General features: G+C 41.2%; 1 protein-coding gene across 3 annotated transcripts; it reads left to right on the top strand.

Moving 5' to 3' along the window:
• Positions 1–583: 583 nt before the first annotated feature.
• LOC137292170 (receptor-type tyrosine-protein phosphatase epsilon-like) lies at positions 584–20,676 on the top strand. 3 transcript variants are annotated; one of them, XM_067823725.1, is made up of 27 exons: positions 584–730; positions 993–1,127; positions 4,483–4,653; positions 6,109–6,321; positions 6,909–7,043; positions 7,522–7,668; positions 8,070–8,216; positions 8,359–8,493; positions 8,781–8,915; positions 9,219–9,321; positions 9,872–9,948; positions 10,516–10,862; positions 11,353–11,440; positions 12,171–12,247; positions 12,547–12,583; positions 14,088–14,185; positions 15,210–15,335; positions 15,631–15,776; positions 16,324–16,459; positions 16,864–17,007; positions 17,223–17,256; positions 17,530–17,594; positions 17,896–18,021; positions 18,573–18,698; positions 18,786–18,928; positions 19,212–19,347; positions 19,827–20,676. In XM_067823725.1, the coding sequence occupies exons 1-27, from the start codon at positions 664–666 to the stop codon at positions 19,896–19,898; spliced, it is 3,366 nt and encodes a 1,121-aa protein (XP_067679826.1). In that variant the 5' UTR covers positions 584–663; the 3' UTR covers positions 19,899–20,676. The 3 variants fall into 3 exon arrangements, with proteins under 3 accessions (XP_067679826.1, XP_067679829.1, XP_067679828.1); XM_067823727.1 differs by lacking the exon at positions 584–730 and adding an exon at positions 831–865; XM_067823728.1 differs by lacking the exon at positions 6,109–6,321.
• Positions 20,677–20,973: the final 297 nt, after the last annotated feature.

The raw sequence follows: 20,973 nt of genomic DNA, 5'->3' as shown, positions 1-20,973 counted from the left end.
TGTTATGTTCACTGTCTGGTCCAGACTCATTTATTGGCAGCAGACTGCCGCCATGAAGCTGGAACATTGCTGGGTGTGGCAATATTATTATTCGTCATCTAGGTTTAAAAAGAAAGGTGACGCCCATTTCTATTGTCCCTCGCCGTGATATTACCGGAATATTGTTAAACGTTGCGTAAAACAAAACTCACTCATTCACTCACCAATAAGGAAGTGTGACTGTTCGGACCGCTCTCCTTAACTGTATAGTTGTGACGTGTAAACGGTGTGTTTGTATAGTTGAAATTGCCTATGGAAAGTGTATCAGTTGACACCCACGTGACATGCGTGTCAAAGCCGTGTTCAAGTGGGATTTCAAATATCAGCATCTGGTAATTTGTAATATTCAACACTTCCCCCTCAAATATATTTGACAAGCGTTAATGAATACTCGCAGTTTTCAACTATATTTACTAACCCAGGCATGAAGCATATTATCTTTTGTATCAGTCTGACGGGTAGACTGAGTATAAAGGGTGACACAGGAGGTGGCCCCGCTTTGAGCATTATACAGAGGGTGTGGTTGTAACTTGCTTCAGTCTCAACTGTACCATGCTCTGTTTTTATTCTGTAGGCGAGAATGACATTACTTCCTGGTTGGGGACGCCAATACAGTAATGCAGTATGGCGAACGTACGGGGAGGTGTTGTCGTCGTTGTGCTGTCGCTGTTTGCCGTGGCCGCTGCAGCAGGTATATCACTTTTGTTACAGTGTATCTTGAAATTCAGGTATCAGTCGATAAAGTATAACATGCCATTAGACTCTCGAACGACTAGTGGAACGTCGTTGTGTCCTTACTGACACAGACAATTTGTTATATTCTCCAGTGAGTGAATATTTCCTTTATAAATAACAGTGGCATTGCGTTGTAACAATAGACGTCAATCCGTTGCATTATTTCAGGTTATTCATCGTCTTTGAACATGTATATTATAGTATTATTTCTATTACAGCCTCGTGCATGATGGGAACATACGGCTTCCGATGTGCCTACAGCTGCAACTGCCCTTCACCCAGCTGTGATGCTGTTCATGGATGTAATGACACTGATTGCTATCCGGGATGGTCAGGGCCAACTTGCATGAAGCGTAGGTCACCCTTTCTACATCAATATGGCTCGTGCTTATATGTAGCAGAAATTACTATTTTTTGTAAGCAGTTGATAGTGTTGGGTACATAACAAATCAAATGTTCCAACTCACTCCCGTACACAACAGTCCCTGACACACTGTATAAGACGTCCTTCTAGTGGTAACCAGTAAAGTAGTTTACACTTGTCCATCGCCGTGGTAGCAAGATACATACGAGCAGTGTATGTGGGACATGCTTCAAATTGCTTACAACTGATCCATGGCTGACAAAATGGCCACATGTCTGGCGTTCTTGTACTTCTTGAAACTGCATCCAGCTATTTACAGCTATTACCTTTATTAATATTCAAGCTGAATATTTCAGTCCACGCCATACCAATATATCAGTAAAACGTATCACTACACAAATTGGTTTGCCAACCTTACTTGACCATAAATTCAAATTGCAATGACGTTTCTTGGTATGATTATTTTGACCCTTCGGGTGCTCCAAGCTTTGGTTGTGGAGACACAAGTGCTACAATCAAAGGGGAACATCATGTGCCCGTCGTTAGTCAGATATCAAGTTTCAAGATACAGTTCATACAGCTCGTTAACTTGAACCATTTGGTTTCATCGTTGAAATATGCGACTCAACTGACAGCTGCATAAAGATGGCAACCTACTGGTATGCGGGATGGCGGCGTGTCCCCGGGGGTTGCTGCAAGAGTCGTTTGTTGTCATCCAGAAACTATCACAACACTTCATTCGTTCATGTCAAGTGGCATGTTAAAATGTCGTCGTTTGTCCAACAGAACAGTCTGATATTGCCTAATATCGGACGCGTACAGAGTGAGGCACCCTATGAGAAGTCCTTTGTTACCCTCAGTGCTTCAATGCAGGACGAATAGTTTGGCGTGAAGCCTTACGTCTTTGGATTTGACGTCAAGGGAAGGGTCCACTGGCCGGACCCAAGTCAATGTGTTTGTTCAGTACTGATGTCCCGTTTGGTGGGGGTCTATTGATGGTGTGGGGTGCCTCTCACTATTACCATTACCTATCTTTGAATACCTCCCCAGTCGTCATGTACGTTCCGCTGCAACTCAACCTCGGTAAGCCAGGAGTTTAGATCTCAATCCTTTTTGGACACTGTGGGTCGGGGAATACGACAGAGATTTCTTCAACGTGACCTTAGCTATAACACATTGCATGTACAGGTTGCATCCTAGTTTACGTGACCTTAGCTATAACACATTGCATTTACAGGTTACATCCTAGTATACGTGACCTTAGCTATAACACATTGCATGTACAGGTTACATCCTAGTATACGTGACCTTAGCTATAACACATTGTATGTACAGGTTACATCCTAGTATACGTGACCTTAGCTATAACACATTGCATGTACAGGTTACATCCTAGTATACGTGACCTTAGCTATAACACATTGCATGTACAGGTTACATCCTAGTTCACGTGACCTTAGCTATAACACATTGCATGTACAGGTTACATCCTAGTTTACGTGACCTTAGCTATAACACATTGCATGAACAGGTTACATCCTAGTATACGTGACCTTAGCTATAACACATTGTATTTACAGGTTACATCCTAGTTTACGTGACCTTAGCTATAACACATTGCATGCACAGGTTACATCCTAGTTTACGTGACCTTAGCTATAACACATTGCATGTACAGGTTGCATCCTAGTATACGTGACCTTAGCTATAACACATTGCATGTACAGGTTACATCCTAGTTTACGTGACCTTAGCTATAACACATTGCATGAACAGGTTACATCCTAGTATACGTGACCTTAGCTATAACACATTGCATGTACAGGTTACATCCTAGTTTACGTGACCTTAGCTATAACACATTGCATGTACAGGTTGCATGCTAGTTTATGTGATCTTAGCTATAACACATTGCATGTACAGGTTGCATCCTAGTATACGTGACCTTAGCTATAACACATTGCATGTACAGGTTACATCCTAGTTTACGTGACCTTAGCTATAACACATTGCATGTACAGGTTGCATCCTAGTTTACGTGACCTTAGCTATAACACATTGCATGTACAGGTTGCATCCTAGTTTACGTGACCTTAGCTATAACACATTGCATGTACAGGTTACATCCTAGTTTATGTGATCTTAGCTATAACACATTGCATGTACAGGTTACATCCTAGTATACGTGACCTTAGCTATAACACATTGCATGTACAGGTTACATCCTAGTTTACGTGACCTTAGCTATAACACATTGCATGTACATGTTGCATCCTAGTTTATGTGATCTTAGCTATAACACATTGCATGTACAGGTTACATCCTAGTATACGTGACCTTAGCTATAACACATTGCATGTACAGGTTGCATCCTAGTATACGTGACCTTAGCTATAACACATTGTATTTACAGGTTACACCCTAGGTTACGTGACCTTAGCTATAACACATTGCATGTACAGGTTGCATGCTAGTTTATGTGATCTTAGCTATAACACATTGCATGTACAGGTTACATCCTAGTATACGTGACCTTAGCTATAACACATTGCATGTACAGGTTACATCCTAGTATACGTGACCTTAGCTATAACACATTGTATTTACAGGTTACACCCTAGTTCACGTGACCTTAGCTATAACACATTGCATGTACAGGTTACATCCTAGTTTATGTGATCTTAGCTATAACACATTGCATGTACAGGTTACATCCTAGTTTACGTGACCTTAGCTATAACACATTGTATTTACAGGTTACATCCTAGGTTACGTGACCTTAGCTATAACACATTGCACGTACAGGTTGCATCCTAGTTCACGTGAACTTAGCTATAACACATTGCATGTACAGGTTACATCCTAGTTTACGTGACCTTAGCTATAACACATTGCATGTACAGGTTACATCCTAGTATACGTGACCTTAGCTATAACACATTGTATTTACAGGTTACACCCTTGTTCACGTGACCTTAGCTATAACACATTGCATGTACAGGTTGCATGCTAGTATACGTGACCTTAGCTATAACACATTGCATGAACAGGTTGCATCCTAGTTTACGTGACCTTAGCTATAACACATTGTATTTACAGGTTACATCCTAGGTTACGTGACCTTAGCTATAACACATTGCACGTACAGGTTACATCCTAGTTCACGTGAACTTAGCTATAACACATTGCATGTACAGGTTACATCCTAGTTTACGTGAACTTAGCTATAACACATTGCATGTACAGGTTACATCCTAGTTTACGTGACCTTAGCTATGACACATTGCATGTACAGGTTGCATCCTAGTTTACGTGACCTTAGCTATGACATATTGTATTTACAGGTAACATCCTCGTTAATCTCACCTTACTGGAGAAAGTGTCAAATAAAACAGACACGGCATCGTCTGTGTGTACTGTAACGAAGAACACCAGTGGCGACTACACATGGTGGCAAGTCGACCTTCTTAACGTCACCTCAGTGAGTGACGTCATCATCGACCTTAGAGCTAACAGTAAGTGCCACTGATTGTTACGTCACCGGAACATCAGGGAAACGTCGGTGAGCTGCCTGTTTGGCTGTAGTATATGTTAGATTAATCCAACAGAGGTTGGCGTTTGTTAATCCCATGAAATAGTCTACACCACTGTATTCATCTTAACTTGGTCTTGTGTATTTCAAACGTACCATATTTTCTCTAAAAACCTCTAGCCTCTAATAAGCGCCTGGAGTAAAGCAGTTGTTTGAAAAACAAGCGCCGAGTGTCTGAAAACAGCTGGTCTGTTTTGAAACAAATGTATACTTCCTTCGTCCAGATTAATTAAGAAATAGCATTCAAACTTGATGCAACACTCTCGAACAATTAATCACGGGAATCTAGTAAGCACCATAAGCGCCGTTCCTCTAATAGGCGCAGGGTCTACAATAAGTGTCGGGCCTCGAATAAGCTACGGGTCAGGAAGCCCATTGAAGAAACAAGCGACCGAGCGTTTATTAGAGCAAATAGGGTATGTCTGTTTAAACCACGACGACATACACCTCTAATCAAAGCACATTCGGGTGTCTCTAAGTGCTAAATCGAAGATTGTATGCAACTCTATTTATTGATGCACTGATGGATTATGAGCTGTACATCTTGACACGGACCAAGAAGTCCAAGGCCATATATAAAATGTTGTCGTTCCGATTACATCCGTTTAAAATTTAGCGCAGGTATGTAAGATTGTTTTACATGTATGTTTGAAGTAAAGTGCGAGTTCATCGCTAAGCGGGCGTATTATTGCTGCATTTTGGCGGTGTAAGTCTGTGTGATCCTCCCCATCGCCCCAGACCATCGCTCATACAATTAAAGTGTGGATGTCCCTCCCTAACTATACGTGGACTAGTTTCACCGATTCACTCAACCTGAATTATATACATAATTATAATATAATATTATAATTTATTTTCTAATTAAATACAACTGTCTTCTACCGGTGTGTAACAGCCATTTATATTGAGAAAGCTCCAACCAGACAAAGCACATGGAAGATTAGTATTATTTACTAGATCGATAGCATGTACTAGGTGACAACAGCTTGGAGAGTGAGTCAGAGAGTTAACATATATAGTCACACTGGCAATACTTCGCCCACATCGTGACGTCAACAGTTATGAACTCATAATAAACACAATCATCTTGTAAAACGAACTGCCAACGAGGGCGGTAAATGTGAAATAACTAGAATAACATAGATACAGAAGTAAACCTAGTCTACAACTGTCACATTCGATAAACAATAATAGACAATACAAATATGAAGACAAACAGGCTGGCGATTACTAACAACTAAAGAGACGATGCGGACTTACAGTACTTTTGAACAGCTTGTGGAACAAAACGATGCATGACATATGACTTTTTGAATTTTACAAATATCTGTTACACATAATATCTTACATCATTTAACTGTGTTGAAATTTCTTGTAGATACAGTAGGCCTAAATGGGACCCAGGTACAGCTCAAAAACACCAGTAACTCCTCCGTCAGTGGTGACAACTGTCACGTCACAGAGTTGCCTGAAATACTGCGTGCATCATGTGCCAATCACGGACGCTTCATCCTCGTGAACACCTCTTCCAAGAACGACGAACCAAACAACTCAACACACATGATGGTCGTATGTCAAGTGGAAGCTAATGGTAAACACAACACATACTGGTGAAAGGAAAAAAAAGTAAAAGTAACTAAATATCAATATAAATATTAGATATATATACAGCTACTGCGACAGCTTTTTCCTTACGTACCCATAGGGGACAAACCCGTGTAAGACTGGTATCACACATATGTGTGAAATTGACTTCTAATTTCTAATTTCGTGATTGGCTGGCTGGTGATGACCTATGGTCAAGTGATGACGGACAACTTTCCTGATTACGATTCACTGATAGGTTATCCGTGCTTCAGTTGAACAAAAGCATGTGAAAATTACCCCAGCCCCTCTCCCCCCGCCACATACACACACACACACACCACACACCAAAAAGAAAAAAAACGTGACACGATAAAAGGTATTTAATAGACACTAGCTTAGTAATGTCTATGTCTGTTGCAACAAACTTGAATTGTCTCATTTATCACATGAAGTTGAAGCTGTTGCAGCCTCTTTTGATAATTGACAAGAAACTTGAAACTCAGACGGTTGAGACTGTAAATGTTGTCTGCATTGCAATAAATCCACATTCGCCCGAGTCCGATTCTGACAGATTCCATTGTTACGTTCCAGTGTGTGCACCCGGCACCTTCGGAAACGACTGCAGCAACTACTGCCACTGTGCTGAGGGCGTGTGCAACTACACCAACGGAGACTGTCGAACCAACGTCTGTCAGCCTGGTTGGCAAGGAAGCACATGCAGTCAACGTAATGTTACCTCATGTACACTCTTGGGAGCAGGCTTATTGCTTTGGAGTGGTGTTTACCACTGTAGTTGTTTGTTTGTTTGTTGCTGTCTCTGAGGACATCTAGAACATCTAGACTAAATTTCCACGAATTCAGTGAGTTGAGTTTTACGCCGCTTTTAGCAATATTCTAGCAATGCCATGGCAGAAGACACCAAAATTGGCGTCACACATTTTGCTCGTGTGGGGAATCAAACTTGGGTCTTCGTCGCGACGAGCTAACACCATACCCACTAGGCTACACCGGTTTTCAACTCTACGTGTGTAATATCAATACATGTGTATTTGGATTTGAAGTTACGTGTTGGTACTAAGGAAGTCAACGAGGGTGACATAGTTCCAGTTTGAGATCTTGAAGTCTGATTTGGCGGGGCTGGGTTTGGGTTTGAATACTGGAACGCTGTCAGTGTAATTGACTGAATATTGTTTTCACGTTACAGATTGTGGCAATGGAACGTACGGAGTTAACTGTTCAAGTCAATGTGAAAACAGGAACTGCACGGGCGACAACTCTACCTGCGATCCCGTGACCGGGGAGTGTGTTGGGGGATGCAACCCGGGGTGGAACGGAACGAGCTGTACACAGAGTATGTCAATATTGTTTTCATGATATCTCCCATTCTTTAAGATTGAACCAAGGTTATCTTTATGACTTACGATCACCTTAGTGCTCTGTGAAAGGGGGCACTGGTTGGTTTGCTGTTTAACGCCGCACTCAGTAATATTCCAGCTATATGGCAGCGGTCTGTAAATGGTGAATGTGACCAGACAATCCAGTGAACAGTACGAGTAGCGAACTACACTCTTGGGATACGAAACCATGACCTGCGTCAAGACACCCTGACCACCCGATCAAATTAGGCGAATTTTATGCAAGCATACGATGCTGAAGATCAATTTGATCTGAACGGCTCCATCCCCCAGAAAGCAGATACATATATCATCAAAATGGTTGATTGTCAGTACAAAACGTATTGTCTGTACATAGGATGTGAAACAGACATGGAATATGGTGTAGGATGTGCCAGAAACTGCAATGCCCGGATGTGTAAGATGAACAGCAGCTGCTCCGTGGAGACAGGGCATTGCGATGGAGGATGTGAGCCAGGGTGGAAGAGCGACGATTGCTATGAACGTGAGTAGGACTATTGGATGATGTTGATCTGTTTAACAAAATTTTCAGGTACTTTCAAATTACTGGAGGATCTTTGGTAGTCGATGTGAAGTGCTGATATGAATGCACGCTATGTCATAGCAGGTCGCGGATCTGATTTCAGGATGTGGTTTCAAGACGTATGGTCTGAACTGTACCGGAAAGTGTGGACAATGTGGCAATAATACCACGTGCGATTACATAACGGGAACATGTACAAGTTGTGCTGCAGGATGGACTGGGGACTTCTGTAATGAAAGTAAGGACTGTCTTCTCCGTCTCCTAAAGACGTCATATATTGAATCTTGCGAGAGTCACGCTGTTTCACAGCAACAGTCGAATTCATTCCGATGTGTATCCCGAACAGGGCCTAGATTTCGAAGTTATCTTAGCGCTAAGATAGTCGTATGGCACTTATATGACTATCTTAGAGCTAAGAGAGCTTCGAAAATTGTACAGACAATCTCGATAAAACTCTAAACAGAATTTATTTCCGACTTAATCATTTTAAGCCATGTTTTTCTCGAATATATTTTTACGTTTAAGCGTGTAAAAATGGTACTTACGGCAAGAACTGTGAAGAACGTTGTGGCATGTGTATGGGAGGCGAGTGTAATCACGTCACCGGAACATGCACAGAGGGCTGTTTGACAGGGTACACGGGAGATCGATGTATGACAGGTATGTTCACAAAGCAATCAGCCTGATAGTCAGTGTTAATTTTATTTGCTGTATAACGCCTCACTAAACGGTATTCCGGCTATATGGCAATATGTAAATAATCGAGTGCGGACCAGACAATCTAGAGATCAACAGCATGAACATTAATCTGTGTAGTTATGTCAACTAAATCAACCAGCCTGACCTTTCAACCTGTTACGACAAGTATGGGTTACTGAAGGCTAATTCTTTTCCCGGATCTTCAGGGGTCCAAGTATTGACCACAAATACTATCTACATATGCACATCTGTCTGTAATTCCAGTTGCTGGGCCGTCACAGGACAGGGTCATCATCATAGCAGCGGCAGCTGGAGGAGGTGGTGGTGTTCTTGTAGTTGTACTGATTGCAGTGGGAATATGCCTGAGGTAGGGGACTGTACAGATTACAGTAGTAGCATAAATAGGGTGGGTGACTTATTGATTACAATAGTAACGTAAATAGGGGAGTAGGGGAGTGGCTTATTGATTACAATAGTAACGTAAATAGGGGAGTGACTGTATTAATTACAATAGTAACGTAAATAGGGGGAGTGACTGTATTGATTACAATCGTAGTGTAGATAGGGGTAGTGACTGTATTGACTACAGTAGTAACGTAAATAGGGGAGTGACTGTATTGATTACAATCGTAACGTAAAAATGTGGGTGATTTTATTGAGAAAAGTTGCAAGGTGAGTAGGGTCGATGGACGATTGCAGAGATCACAAATATTAGTGTATGACAACTCACTGTAGGTACTGGACCAGCTTACTGGGGAATGGAATGGAAATATGCTCGTGTTTGTTTTCCGCTGCTACCAGTTGACAATCCCAGACGTTCTTCTCTGAGTTGTATTTAAGAGGGGGTCATTTGGTTGAAGTGTTTGGCTCATCTGAAAGACACAGGTTTCTATGATGTATGCTATTTTATACAACAGAAGACGCAGGAAGAGGAAAAACCCTCATCCAACTTCAAATGGATACACTACAGTTTCTTCAGAAAAGGCACCTGAGGGTATGCACTTGTTTTTGCTGCTTTTCCTGGAATGTCATTTGTCAACGTATCGTGCTACATTGTTAATGCCTCGCGTTGCCATACCACATCCTCGATATCTCCAGGGTATACGTTCCAATAAGTCTCCACTATGCCCTGGACGCATCTACAGCTCTGCCCGATAAATTTATTACCTTCAATTGCTGGCTCCACATTTTCACAGTAGCCAATCACCTAGGCCGCCGTTATAACCGAGCTTGCCAGTGTCAACAAAGGTAGCGGTCGCAACTGCGAAGGTTTGCAACCTCCCCTTCGACATCGACAGATATTTCGGAAATGGTGATTTCATTATATAAATATTATTAACTTCAGACAGCCTTTCCGGAGAATGTCTGACATTGCTTGTACACATCTAGAGGCTGTTTTAAGCTGTTAGTAATAAGCCGTGCCACAAATATTCAAAAGACTAATGTCCGTATCGCCGTGAACGCAGGCAGCATCTCCGCTTTTCAGGAATAGCTAGACTCCGATTTGCCGTATTGATAGAATAATGAAACATGTATAATATTAAGGTTCCCCAATCTGTAGATGTCCCGCCAGTCGTGTACACCAACGTGGCATTCAAGAACGGTGAAGTGGAGCTAGATGACCTCGTCAAAGAGGTGGTGGTGGAACAAGGTGATGCTGCTCCTGACTCAGTTGATGATGTTGACGAAGTTGTTGGGGTAGGTGTGGTTGAGGCTGAGGTGGAGGATGCTGAGGTGGAGGATCTTGAAGGTGACGTGGACGAGCAGGAGATGGAGGAGCCGGAAGAGGAGAGCACCTACTACAACCTTGAGAGTCCTCTAGTGAATACGGAGCTGGAAGTGGACCAGCTTGGAGACCGGATCAGGAAGATACAGGCTACTAAATATGGCTTCCAGAAGGAGTTTAGGGTTTGTGTTATATCTGTTTCCTACACTCACAGAGAAAGATACTACTGAAATACTAACTGAATCAATCATTGGATAATGAAGATTTGATTATCACTGCAACACATTTCAGCATAGCAATTAAATCAAAACTATTTTAACTATAGATAAGCATACAAAATAAAAACAGGCTAAAGATTGCTGACAACTGAATATAGATCACCATGCTAGGGACCAGGGGGACTTGAGGTACATTTGCTTCCATATATAATGATACACTGAGCAGTCCAGCCAGCCTCTTCCTTCTGTGATTCATGAATTCATACGATCAACACAGAAGATTTACTTGGAGAAAACTGACAGCAAGATTTATCAAGGAAATCACTACCAAACACATCGGAATCAGCTCGTCACTCACTGTTTGAGCAACATATCTGTTTTCTTCGTGAGATCGTTAGCTCAGTCTTCATTACAAAGTTGTGAAATACTTATAGTATGTGGGTCTTCTTGGCAGGTGTTATTCGTGGGGTTCACGAGACCGTATGGAGAATCGCAACAAGAGGGCCAGCAAGGGAAGAACAGGTTCCAAAGCTATTGCCCTTGTAAGTGATCAATATATACTCATGGGAACAAATAAGGGAACACTTGAAAGTACACGTAATGCTTTATTCTTTTCCAGGTTTCTTCACAATGAATGTTCTACTTTGTGATTGAAATTCTTGAAATAATTATAGGAACACTTGCACGTTCATGTTTAAGATGATTATTAAGCATCCATATCCTGTGCTCAAAAATAGTCATAACGGAGCGTTTGATACAGAAACGCTGTAATAGTCCTAGGACTTCAAACACTTCTGTTATAAAGGTCGTTTATTCAGAATTCATATGGCCAGCAAATACAGAGATGCCATGAGAGATAAGCCTACTGACATATTTTACACTGATGCTATATGTTTACGACTATTCATACCTTTAGCGAACCTCTGTTAGGTATGTTGAGTACATGTCTCTACAGACTGGTTGACAGTCTCCTTCTACTCAGTACTCTCCCCTTGTCTCATAACCGGAAAACATTACAAATCTCCAGGATAATCCCGCCAGTTACCCACCTGGTGAATCTGTGTACCGAATTAAAGTGAGTGAGTAAGTTTAGTTTTACGACATTTTAGCAGTATTTGAACAATATCATTTAGGGAGACAGCAGAAATGGGCTTCACACGTTGTAACACTTCACACGTTGTAACACAGAGTGAATTAGGCATACGTTCTTGATTAATGAGCTTTTTAGCGAGTGAGTTGGTTTTCTGGTATGAAATACCCGGTGTGTTTCAGATGACTATAACCGGGTACTGCTGTCCAAGTCCCCGGAAGATCCACACTCTCACTACATTAACGCCAGTTACATAGATGTAAGCAGCAAGTGTCACGAACACATAAACAAAAATTTATGTACCAATTTATGTAAATGCAAGTAGGTTTAAGACAATAATGTCAAATTCATAATTCATAAATGGAAGCCGATGGGGCCGTGGCAATGTGTAAGCTAATACTGTGCCTCAAAGGTGTTCATTGGTGAGCACATCATTTATCCTGTCAGTACATATCATACAGTCCTGTTGATGGTAATTCCCTCAATAGACAGCTTCATTGTATAACGATTGCATGTCTTATTGTGTACTTTGTACTGACTACAGCCGTTTTCGTGCAGGGGTTCACACGGAAGAAGGCGTATATTGCAGCACAGGGTGAGTCATTTAAAATGATGTATTCACGTGTAACAAGAGTCAGTATAATCATCGGGAAGTTGGATGTTAACACCACCAAGAACAATATTGTTGATTCGTGTCAATATGTACTTTTGTACCAAAGTATAGTCTGGTTCATAATTATTGAGAATTTTTCTTCTTACTTTGAGCTATCCTAACACCTCAACTGATTCACTGATACTTAAAACTAAGTAATGGTATAAGGGAGGTAACTTATCTTGGCCTACTGAGTATAGTACAATTAGAGTTACCTCCCCTGAATTTGTAGCAGACGTCATTTTCCTCAGCACTGTCAACAATGTCTGCTGAAGATAAAAGAAGGTTGATTTTTGAGTTGTGTAATCAAGGAATTGATGATGTAAATACATTGGCAGAGAGAACAGGAACTGCTCTTTCTACTGTGTATAGGATTAGGAGGAATTTTAAAGAGGGAAAGGATTTTGGGCACCAGAAAGGAGCAGGGAGACCCAGAAAATTGGACTTCTCAGATCGCGTCCGGCTGGGAATTTTAGCGTCTAAAAAGCAAAGGGCAAGCATCTCCAACATCAGGTATGAAATGATAGAAAGGGGATCAACAGTTGTATCAAAATCTACAGTTAGAAGAAATTTGATTGATCTTGGATGGGAGAAAAAGACTGGAAACAAGAACATAAAGACAGGCGTGTTGAGTGGTGTTTGGCACATGAAAACTTTGACTGGGAAAATGTGATTTTTACTGATGAAAGCTCAATATGGGTATATCCCAATAATGTGAAAATATGGACAAAGTCTGCATCAGCGCCGTTGTATCAACGACCTAAATACAGCCCAAAGTTTCATGTATGGGGAGGGATATCCTTATTAGGAACGACCCCGCTGTGTGTGTTTGAGGGAAATCTGACAAGTCAACGCTACACTAACATATTAGATAATTTTCTCCTTCCAAGTGCACATGTGTTTTATGGAAATGACTGGATTTTGCAGCAAGATAATGATCCTAAACACATCGCAAAACATGCCAAGCAGTGGTTTCAGGAGAAAAATGTGACTGCATTACCATTTCCTGCATATAGTCCTGACTTAATCCCATTGAGAACATTTGGGGGATGATGAAGGAATGTGTGAATCAAAAGGGGTTGACAGAAATTGAAGACATGAAGAGAGAAGTGGTCCGATACTGTGACAGCATAACTCACGAAACACTAACCTCTCTGATAGGAAGTATGCCTACCCGTCTTAGACTGTGCCGTGAAGTTCAAGGAGACTTGATAAAATATTGAATTGTTACCTACACAACATGAAAAGGTCAGTTCACTTTCACAATACATTCAATTTTATCTGATTTGTTCTCGTTTAATAATATGAAATGCTTTAGCTATTCTCAATAATTTTGAACCATACTGTAATTTACATGTACGTTTCTTCTGTTTCAGGTTGCTCGTCACTTGTGGACGGAAGACTCAAATTAAATATATACACACAATTATGATTTTCGTGTTCCCAGCGCCGAACGATCAGACTCTTCATGATTTCTGGAGGATGATTTGGGAGATCAACTGTTCCAGGATCGTGATGCTCACCAACCTTGTCGAAACCGGCAAAGTGTGTACCCAGGCAAAATTATTGTTAAAACGGTAACTGTATTAATCCGTGGAGACAGACAGGGCGGTTAATGTATCCAATAGATCTAGAATGCTGCATGCACTATATATATTCCTGTGATTTTCTCTGTCTGAGGTATGTAATACATGTGGCACTTTGGAATACCTTTCAGTCGACACACAACACAACTGGACAGGTTCATCATATATCTGCAGAGCACTGGTTACCGTCATTTCGATTACTGTAATAGTATCGTCTGTGGCGCTCCTCCGTCCTTTACAAACAAAGTCCAATGATTGTAGAACACCGCCGCTAGAATCATCTCAAAAAGTTAGAAACGAGACCATATAACATCAATTTTATGGCTTCTATCCTGGATTCCAGTCTCTCACAGAATCACATTCAAGGTCCTTTGCCTAACCTACAAGTGCCTCAACAAATCAAGCTCTCTATGTTCATGCTGGAACTGTCTTCCTCGCATGATCCGTATTCCAGGAACTCTAACAACTTTCAAAACAAGCCTTTTGTCCACTGAATATTCTCTAAACTGTGCGCCTTGAACATAAATTTAGCATAGAACTAGCGCCGAAGATATGGACTGCTATGCTATGCTATGCTATGCCATGTTCATATGCTGTGTGTTTTATCCAAGGTGGCCATGTGATTTAAAGCTTCCGGTTTTCACACAAAAGTTTGATAGCGGCTTCCTACGAGGAATGTGTACCTCGTTCTGTCCTAAGCCTAGTAATTACTGGGATGCTACTAAAGCCTGCTTTACAGTACTTGTTCGTTGTTTACATAAATACGTTTATAGATTGTCGTGTAATTATGTAACAATCGAACGTACTTGGCAAGTGACAAAATACATATATGCCAGCCACTGCATAGCAATGCCCTGCTATTATCCATATAGTATTTGATGTTTACCACACTTAAGTAACAGGTATGTAACTATTTTCTAATCCATAATATGCAACAAGCGTTCTGTTCGACATTCTGACCTGCACACCATGGCATATTTCAGGTGAAATGTGTACCCTACTGGCTGGACAAGTCTGACCTGGACGCTGGCCTGTTCACCATCTCTGTGACCAACACATGCTGCAGATCGCACTGGGTCATCAGGGATCTTGAAGCCAAGTCTAAGGAGGTGTCTATGATTTTAGCTTACGTCGGGCTCCCCTCTAATATTATCCGGGTGGTTATACCATTTACTCGTCAAGCTGTGGACAGTTGATCGATTCCCGGATTAATAAAGTATGTGACGTTAATTTATGGTGTCAAGCATATGTATTGTTAACAGCGCTTCATTCCACTCTTCGGACGTCTCTCATTAACACACGATCTTCCCGGCACGTTCTTGGACATTTACAGAAATCATATGTCTCTAATGCGACAGTCATCCCTGTAAAGAACCGTTGCTTACTCATGCACTCACATTCCAGACCGGAAACAGTCGTCACTTCCGCCAGTTCCACTTCGTCGCTTGGCCCGACCATGGCACCCCGGACAGCACAGCTCTGACGGAGTTTCTGTGGCTGGTCAGGGAGACTCCCAACCCACAAGACAGTCCTCTGCTTGTCCACTGTAGGTAGGGCAGCAATCTTGCCTCTTAACTACATGCTGCAGTGCCACAGCAGAACGTATGAAACTGCTGGTTGGACACAACAGGAAGCATAAATATATTTGCCATAAACGTGTAATATTTATGGCTGGTTAAAATGATCGATAACTGGAATCATCTTCAACAAGAAAAGCGATATGAAATTTGTGTTATAGATAATAACGTATATTAACTTTTGTGACTAAAAACAGTTTCACACGATATGTTTTTGAGTCATCGTCTGCTTCTAAATCATGTTCAGGATGTTGTTTTGTTAGCAATGTCACCACTCATACGTTATATGAAATATATTAATTTCATTTTAAACTTTGACCATGCCCTATGTCTCTGATACAGATCGATAACCGATCGATATGCAGTTAACGATTATCTAGTCACCCCTACCTTGACTGTGCAATGAGACGTGTTCTGCAATGGATAAAGCAAAAACAAAAAATGTCATTTCGTTGAAATATATTAATTGTATTCAATTACGTCATTCGTAATGAATGATTGAGTGCCTTTCCATGTCCAGCGCTGGTATTGGCCGGACAGGGACGTACATCGCCTTGGACTACCTGCTGGACCGGGTTGTGTCTGACCAAAAGGTGGACGTGTTCGGGTTTGTGTCACAGATGAGAGATCAAAGGAAGGGGATGGTGCAGACGAGGGTGAGAAGCACTTCGTCTTGTTCTTTGTCTCAATCAGAATCGGGCAGACAGGCTCGTTTTGGGTTTTTGTCAGTGAGTCAATTTTCATGATCACGGGTCGACTTATTAATGGCTGGTGTCCTACTGGTAGTGTTGTCATCACTGATACCATTCACTAGTGCCGACACGAACAGTCACAAATCTGCGTCATATAGCAGCGACGATTGAGGCGGTCAATGAAAAGAACTAACACACCAAACCGAAATTCAACATGCAAAGAGGACGGAAGAACCCAAAGAACACCCCACTCTAAACAAGCACATAAGTGACACTGAAAGTAAAGCATTGATGTTTATGAATTCATATATACATATTTCATATTTCTTTCTGTAAGAAATACATGTACTCTTGTCTTGTTTCATCAGGAGCAGTATGCGTTTATATACACAACTCTCCACCAGGCTCTGACATACGGAAACACAGCCATGGATCCATCAGACTTCAGCCACAAGAGGACCACAGACAAGACTTTCCCTATGGGTTCCATGGATATAAGACTCTTCCTGGAGGTACAAATGTGACTTTGTAGATAGGGATAACTGACGTTTTTTAAAAGTGTTTAGCATATTTGTAAATTTTAATATCTATTTCTGATCACAAGTGAAAAGAAAATAACCTTCACGCGTGCAATAAAACTGCTTCCACCTTCTCATTTGTCCATTTTGTAAGTGGGACAATGTGTTGATACTGTCCGTGTTCCATATTGCATTATTGGTTATTTCAGCACACAAATCAGGAAAGAAGGGTCGCTTCATCAGGTAAACCACTATTCATCCCAGTTGTTTTGAGTTTGTCATTGTGGTTCGCAGCCGTGATTTGTAGGTCATCCACATCTGTCAGTATTGGACGTTGTTAACTGGCACGGACTTTCTGTCCTTCGTGTTAGTGAAACTGCGTTTGTTACTAAGTTCGGGCTTCGTTGGCATGGAAACGTACACTATGAGATATAGTTCCTGACTTTTCATACTAGCAATGTTGCCAATATTAACCAATATAGTTTTATGTGTGTATTTTCCGGCGTCTTTATCCAGCCAAGGAGACAAAAGGCAGGATATGGTTGGATGGGAAGACAGAACTCTGGGCCGTCTTGTCACCAGTGAGTAGCCATGGCAACAGAGATACATGTATTGTACATGAGCTACCTTAAAACCAGAATAGTCACGATATGGCTGAAATATTGCCAAAGTGACTTCTAAATTGTAACTCACTCTTCTAAACCAGAACATGTATCTGAAAAAAAGTCTATACAACACAAGTGTACTTTAATGTTGATAACATAATATACTTTCTACAAAGATGTACTGGATGTTACCGTATAGTCATTCTGATTTTGACATGAATATTTGGGCAAGTGCCCCATGTACTCTATCTAAACAATCCTCTAAATATTCCTCTAGTCCTGGCTCCGTGCCAGAGGATATGTCGTCATGGAGGTTCCATCTACTGCTACTGCTCCAGTGTTCTGGAGGCTCGCGGCGGACCAGGGATCGACCACTGTGGTGACAATATTGCTGAATTTCAAGGTGACATAGTTTTAGACTCTTTCAATATCGCTGAAAGGGGAAGTTTTGACAATGTAACGTTTGGAATATGTTTAAACTCCTTCATCAGGTGAATGAAAACGTGTGAGCAGATAAATGTATCATTATACGATATCGTCAGCTAGTCACAAATATCTACAAAACATATTTGATTCGCAAAATGAAAGTTAGTAGTGAAAATGCTATCAACGGATTAATGAATAGCTATGAGGAATTTGTACGCGACAAAAGAGGAATACATTCCTCTACCACCAGCCAATCACTTTCATTAAAGAGGTTTAATTGGCAAACGCGGCATACCCCCGTCACGCGACGGCTGCTTGTAAACATGACAGACAATATAATGGTCTATAGATCAGAAAATGTGAGCATTTCGCTAAATGTTTACACACCTCAGTTGCTTTACAAGAGCAGAAATTCTGCTGCGTGGAAATAAATGCATATTTTTAACAGTTTATTCAGCATAACACATTGTGATAAACTTTCAGAAGCTTTGAAATAGGTTAACAATCTAATATAGTGATATGTTCCAGAATGTTGGACATTTCCTCCCTAACGCCGGGAACAACGTTGACCTTGACCCAGTCAAAGTCAGTTGCAGCGCAGAGACAAACGTCAATCCTGACATCACTTGTAGGAATTTCAAGCTAGAGACGAGGGTAAGAACTAGTGTGGAATTAGCGATCAAAATATGTTTGACATAGCCGATAATGCAAAGGATTCATATAACACATTATCTCATGCAGGGATCTTCAAGACCGACGTCTGTGCAAGTGTACCTCATGAGGCCTTTGTCAACCGTAACCCATTCCTCTCTCCTTGAACTCATGGAAGCTATCGACCTTTCTGCAGGGGGAGATAACTCCCATCCTGTCACGGTTGTCTTCAGGTGTGTAGTGGTGTTGGTAACATAGAATATTTTACGAAATGTATGTGAATGAGTGTGGTTTTACGTCGCACTCAGCAATATTTCGGCGGTCTGTAAATAATCGAGTCTGGACCAGACATTCCAGTGATCAACAGCATGAGCATCGATCTGTGCAACTGGGAGCGATGACGTATCAACCAAGTTAGCGACCCTGACCACCCGTTAGCCGAAATGTAAATGACGATGTGATGATACGACCATACAACCGACCGTTTTAACTATCCTAATTGTGTCTTTATTTCAGCGAGGCAACACGGCTGCAAGCTGTTCTGTTCTGCATCCTCAACACCATCATTCAAGGCGTGAAGCACGACAGCACTGTAGAGATCTATAACAACATCAGAAGCATGGCTCACCTCCTCCAAGACGACCTCACGACGGTATGTTGACGGTATGACCAATATACCGGGAACTTATAATTATCTGGTGCAACACGACCCAAAATACACAATGAGAGGGCACTGGGATTAAAACCATTTTCTGGCGGCAAATACCAAATGTTCCTAACACTATGTATTCCTGTGAACAACGGAATAGTTCGGAGATACCAAACGATTTAGCCACTGGAAAAATCATTGTGTTTGTCGTTTTAATTAAGCCTGGGAAAACTCGCATTTTTTAGAAATAGTTTATCGTCATTTGTTGATTTCTCCCTTTGCACATGTGTTCTATTCTCATACTGCAGTTACAATCGTGTAGTCATGTGATCATATTGCGCTCAAAACGTATAGAAAGGCTGTTTTGCTGAGGAATATCTAGTCACGGAAGACACGGCCATGTGTCATTTGTTTAGCACCACTGACCTAGTTTGAGACGAAACTCGAAAATGTGTTGTTCATGTTTGTACCATCTTTTTCAGGAAGACGTACAGTTATGTTTTGACGTTGCCGCAGCCTACCTAGAGCCAGAGGGTGTCTATGCCAACCTGTAAAGTTACAGCTGCCAACTCACACACATCTTCTATTCTAAACTGTAAAGTTACATTCATGAAAATACACTGATACTGTTTATGTTAGCTGGAAAGCTACAATCATGTACACAGAGAGTTGTACGCAGACATGTATGGAGATCTGGACAACTATACACATATATTAATTTGTGTGTGTAAATCAGCACACATGTAGATGAAGAGTTTGCGTGCTTATCTGTAAAGCACACACGTGCACAGAGAGTTTGTGTGCTTACATGTAACGTTACACCCATGTACAGAGTGACTTTGTGTGCTTACCTGTAACGTTACACCCATGTACAGAGTGACTTTGTGTGCTTACATGTAACGTTACACCCATGTACAGAGTGACTTTGTGTGCTTACCTGTAAAGATACAATTATGTACATACACTGAGAAATACAAGTACTGTTTACGTGTACAACTGCTTACAGAACTGCCGTCAACAGGAATGTATTCTACCTTGTTCAGGAACTCTGTCTTACATATCCATCATTTATGTGAACACTGGAAAGGAAAATCCGAACAGGCCATTTTCTTGAAAACATTTCTATTTGCTGAGACGAAACAATTTCGTCAAATGTAAGATGTTAGAAAAATACGCTTTTTCTCCAAAATGTCCAAATGAGTGTACAGCGTCGGTTTTATGTACAAATACATCTTTGGATAAACTGTTTGGAGGTACGCGAAAAAAATCTATCAATTGAATGTTTCTGCATACACCTAATATTTGTAAATAATAAAAAAGCTTTAAATCCGACTGTTGTTATCTGGTTTATCTATACTCTATGAAACGTGGGCTGTCATGTAACTGAAATTCAGCTCTTAAAGTTCCCCTAGACACACCTAGACACACCTAGACACACCTAGACACACGTCTTTTCTGATTTCAGTTCTTTATGATTAATGAACTTTGTACAGGACACCTTTATGTGCACGATGAACATGATTCACCATGTCAGCAGAAGGTGATTGACTGCTCACTGTGTTGTACAGGTGGTAGAGGTGTATCAAATTTTACAAGGCGGGTCGCTATCCTAGACAGCGATAGTCAGGA

Source organism: Haliotis asinina, chromosome 7, assembly GCF_037392515.1.
Source record: "Haliotis asinina isolate JCU_RB_2024 chromosome 7, JCU_Hal_asi_v2, whole genome shotgun sequence".
Taxonomy (NCBI): Eukaryota; Metazoa; Mollusca; class Gastropoda; order Lepetellida; family Haliotidae; genus Haliotis; species Haliotis asinina.
Note: the sequence above shows the minus strand (reverse complement) of the source record. Positions and strands in the feature narration are given on the sequence as shown.

What these genes read in the sequence shown, in the direction of transcription:
- LOC137292170 (XM_067823725.1), top strand. Translation starts at nt 664, where the DNA reads ATGGCGAACGTACGGGGAGGTGTTGTCGTCGTTGTGCTGTCGCTGTTT. An exon ending in TTGAAGCCAAGTCTAAGGAG is followed by an intron (nt 15,336 to 15,630) that starts GTGTCTATGATT and finishes CTCACATTCCAG; the next exon opens with ACCGGAAACAGTCGTCACTT. An exon ending in ATTTCAAGCTAGAGACGAGG is followed by an intron (nt 18,699 to 18,785) that starts GTAAGAACTAGT and finishes TATCTCATGCAG; the next exon opens with GGATCTTCAAGACCGACGTC.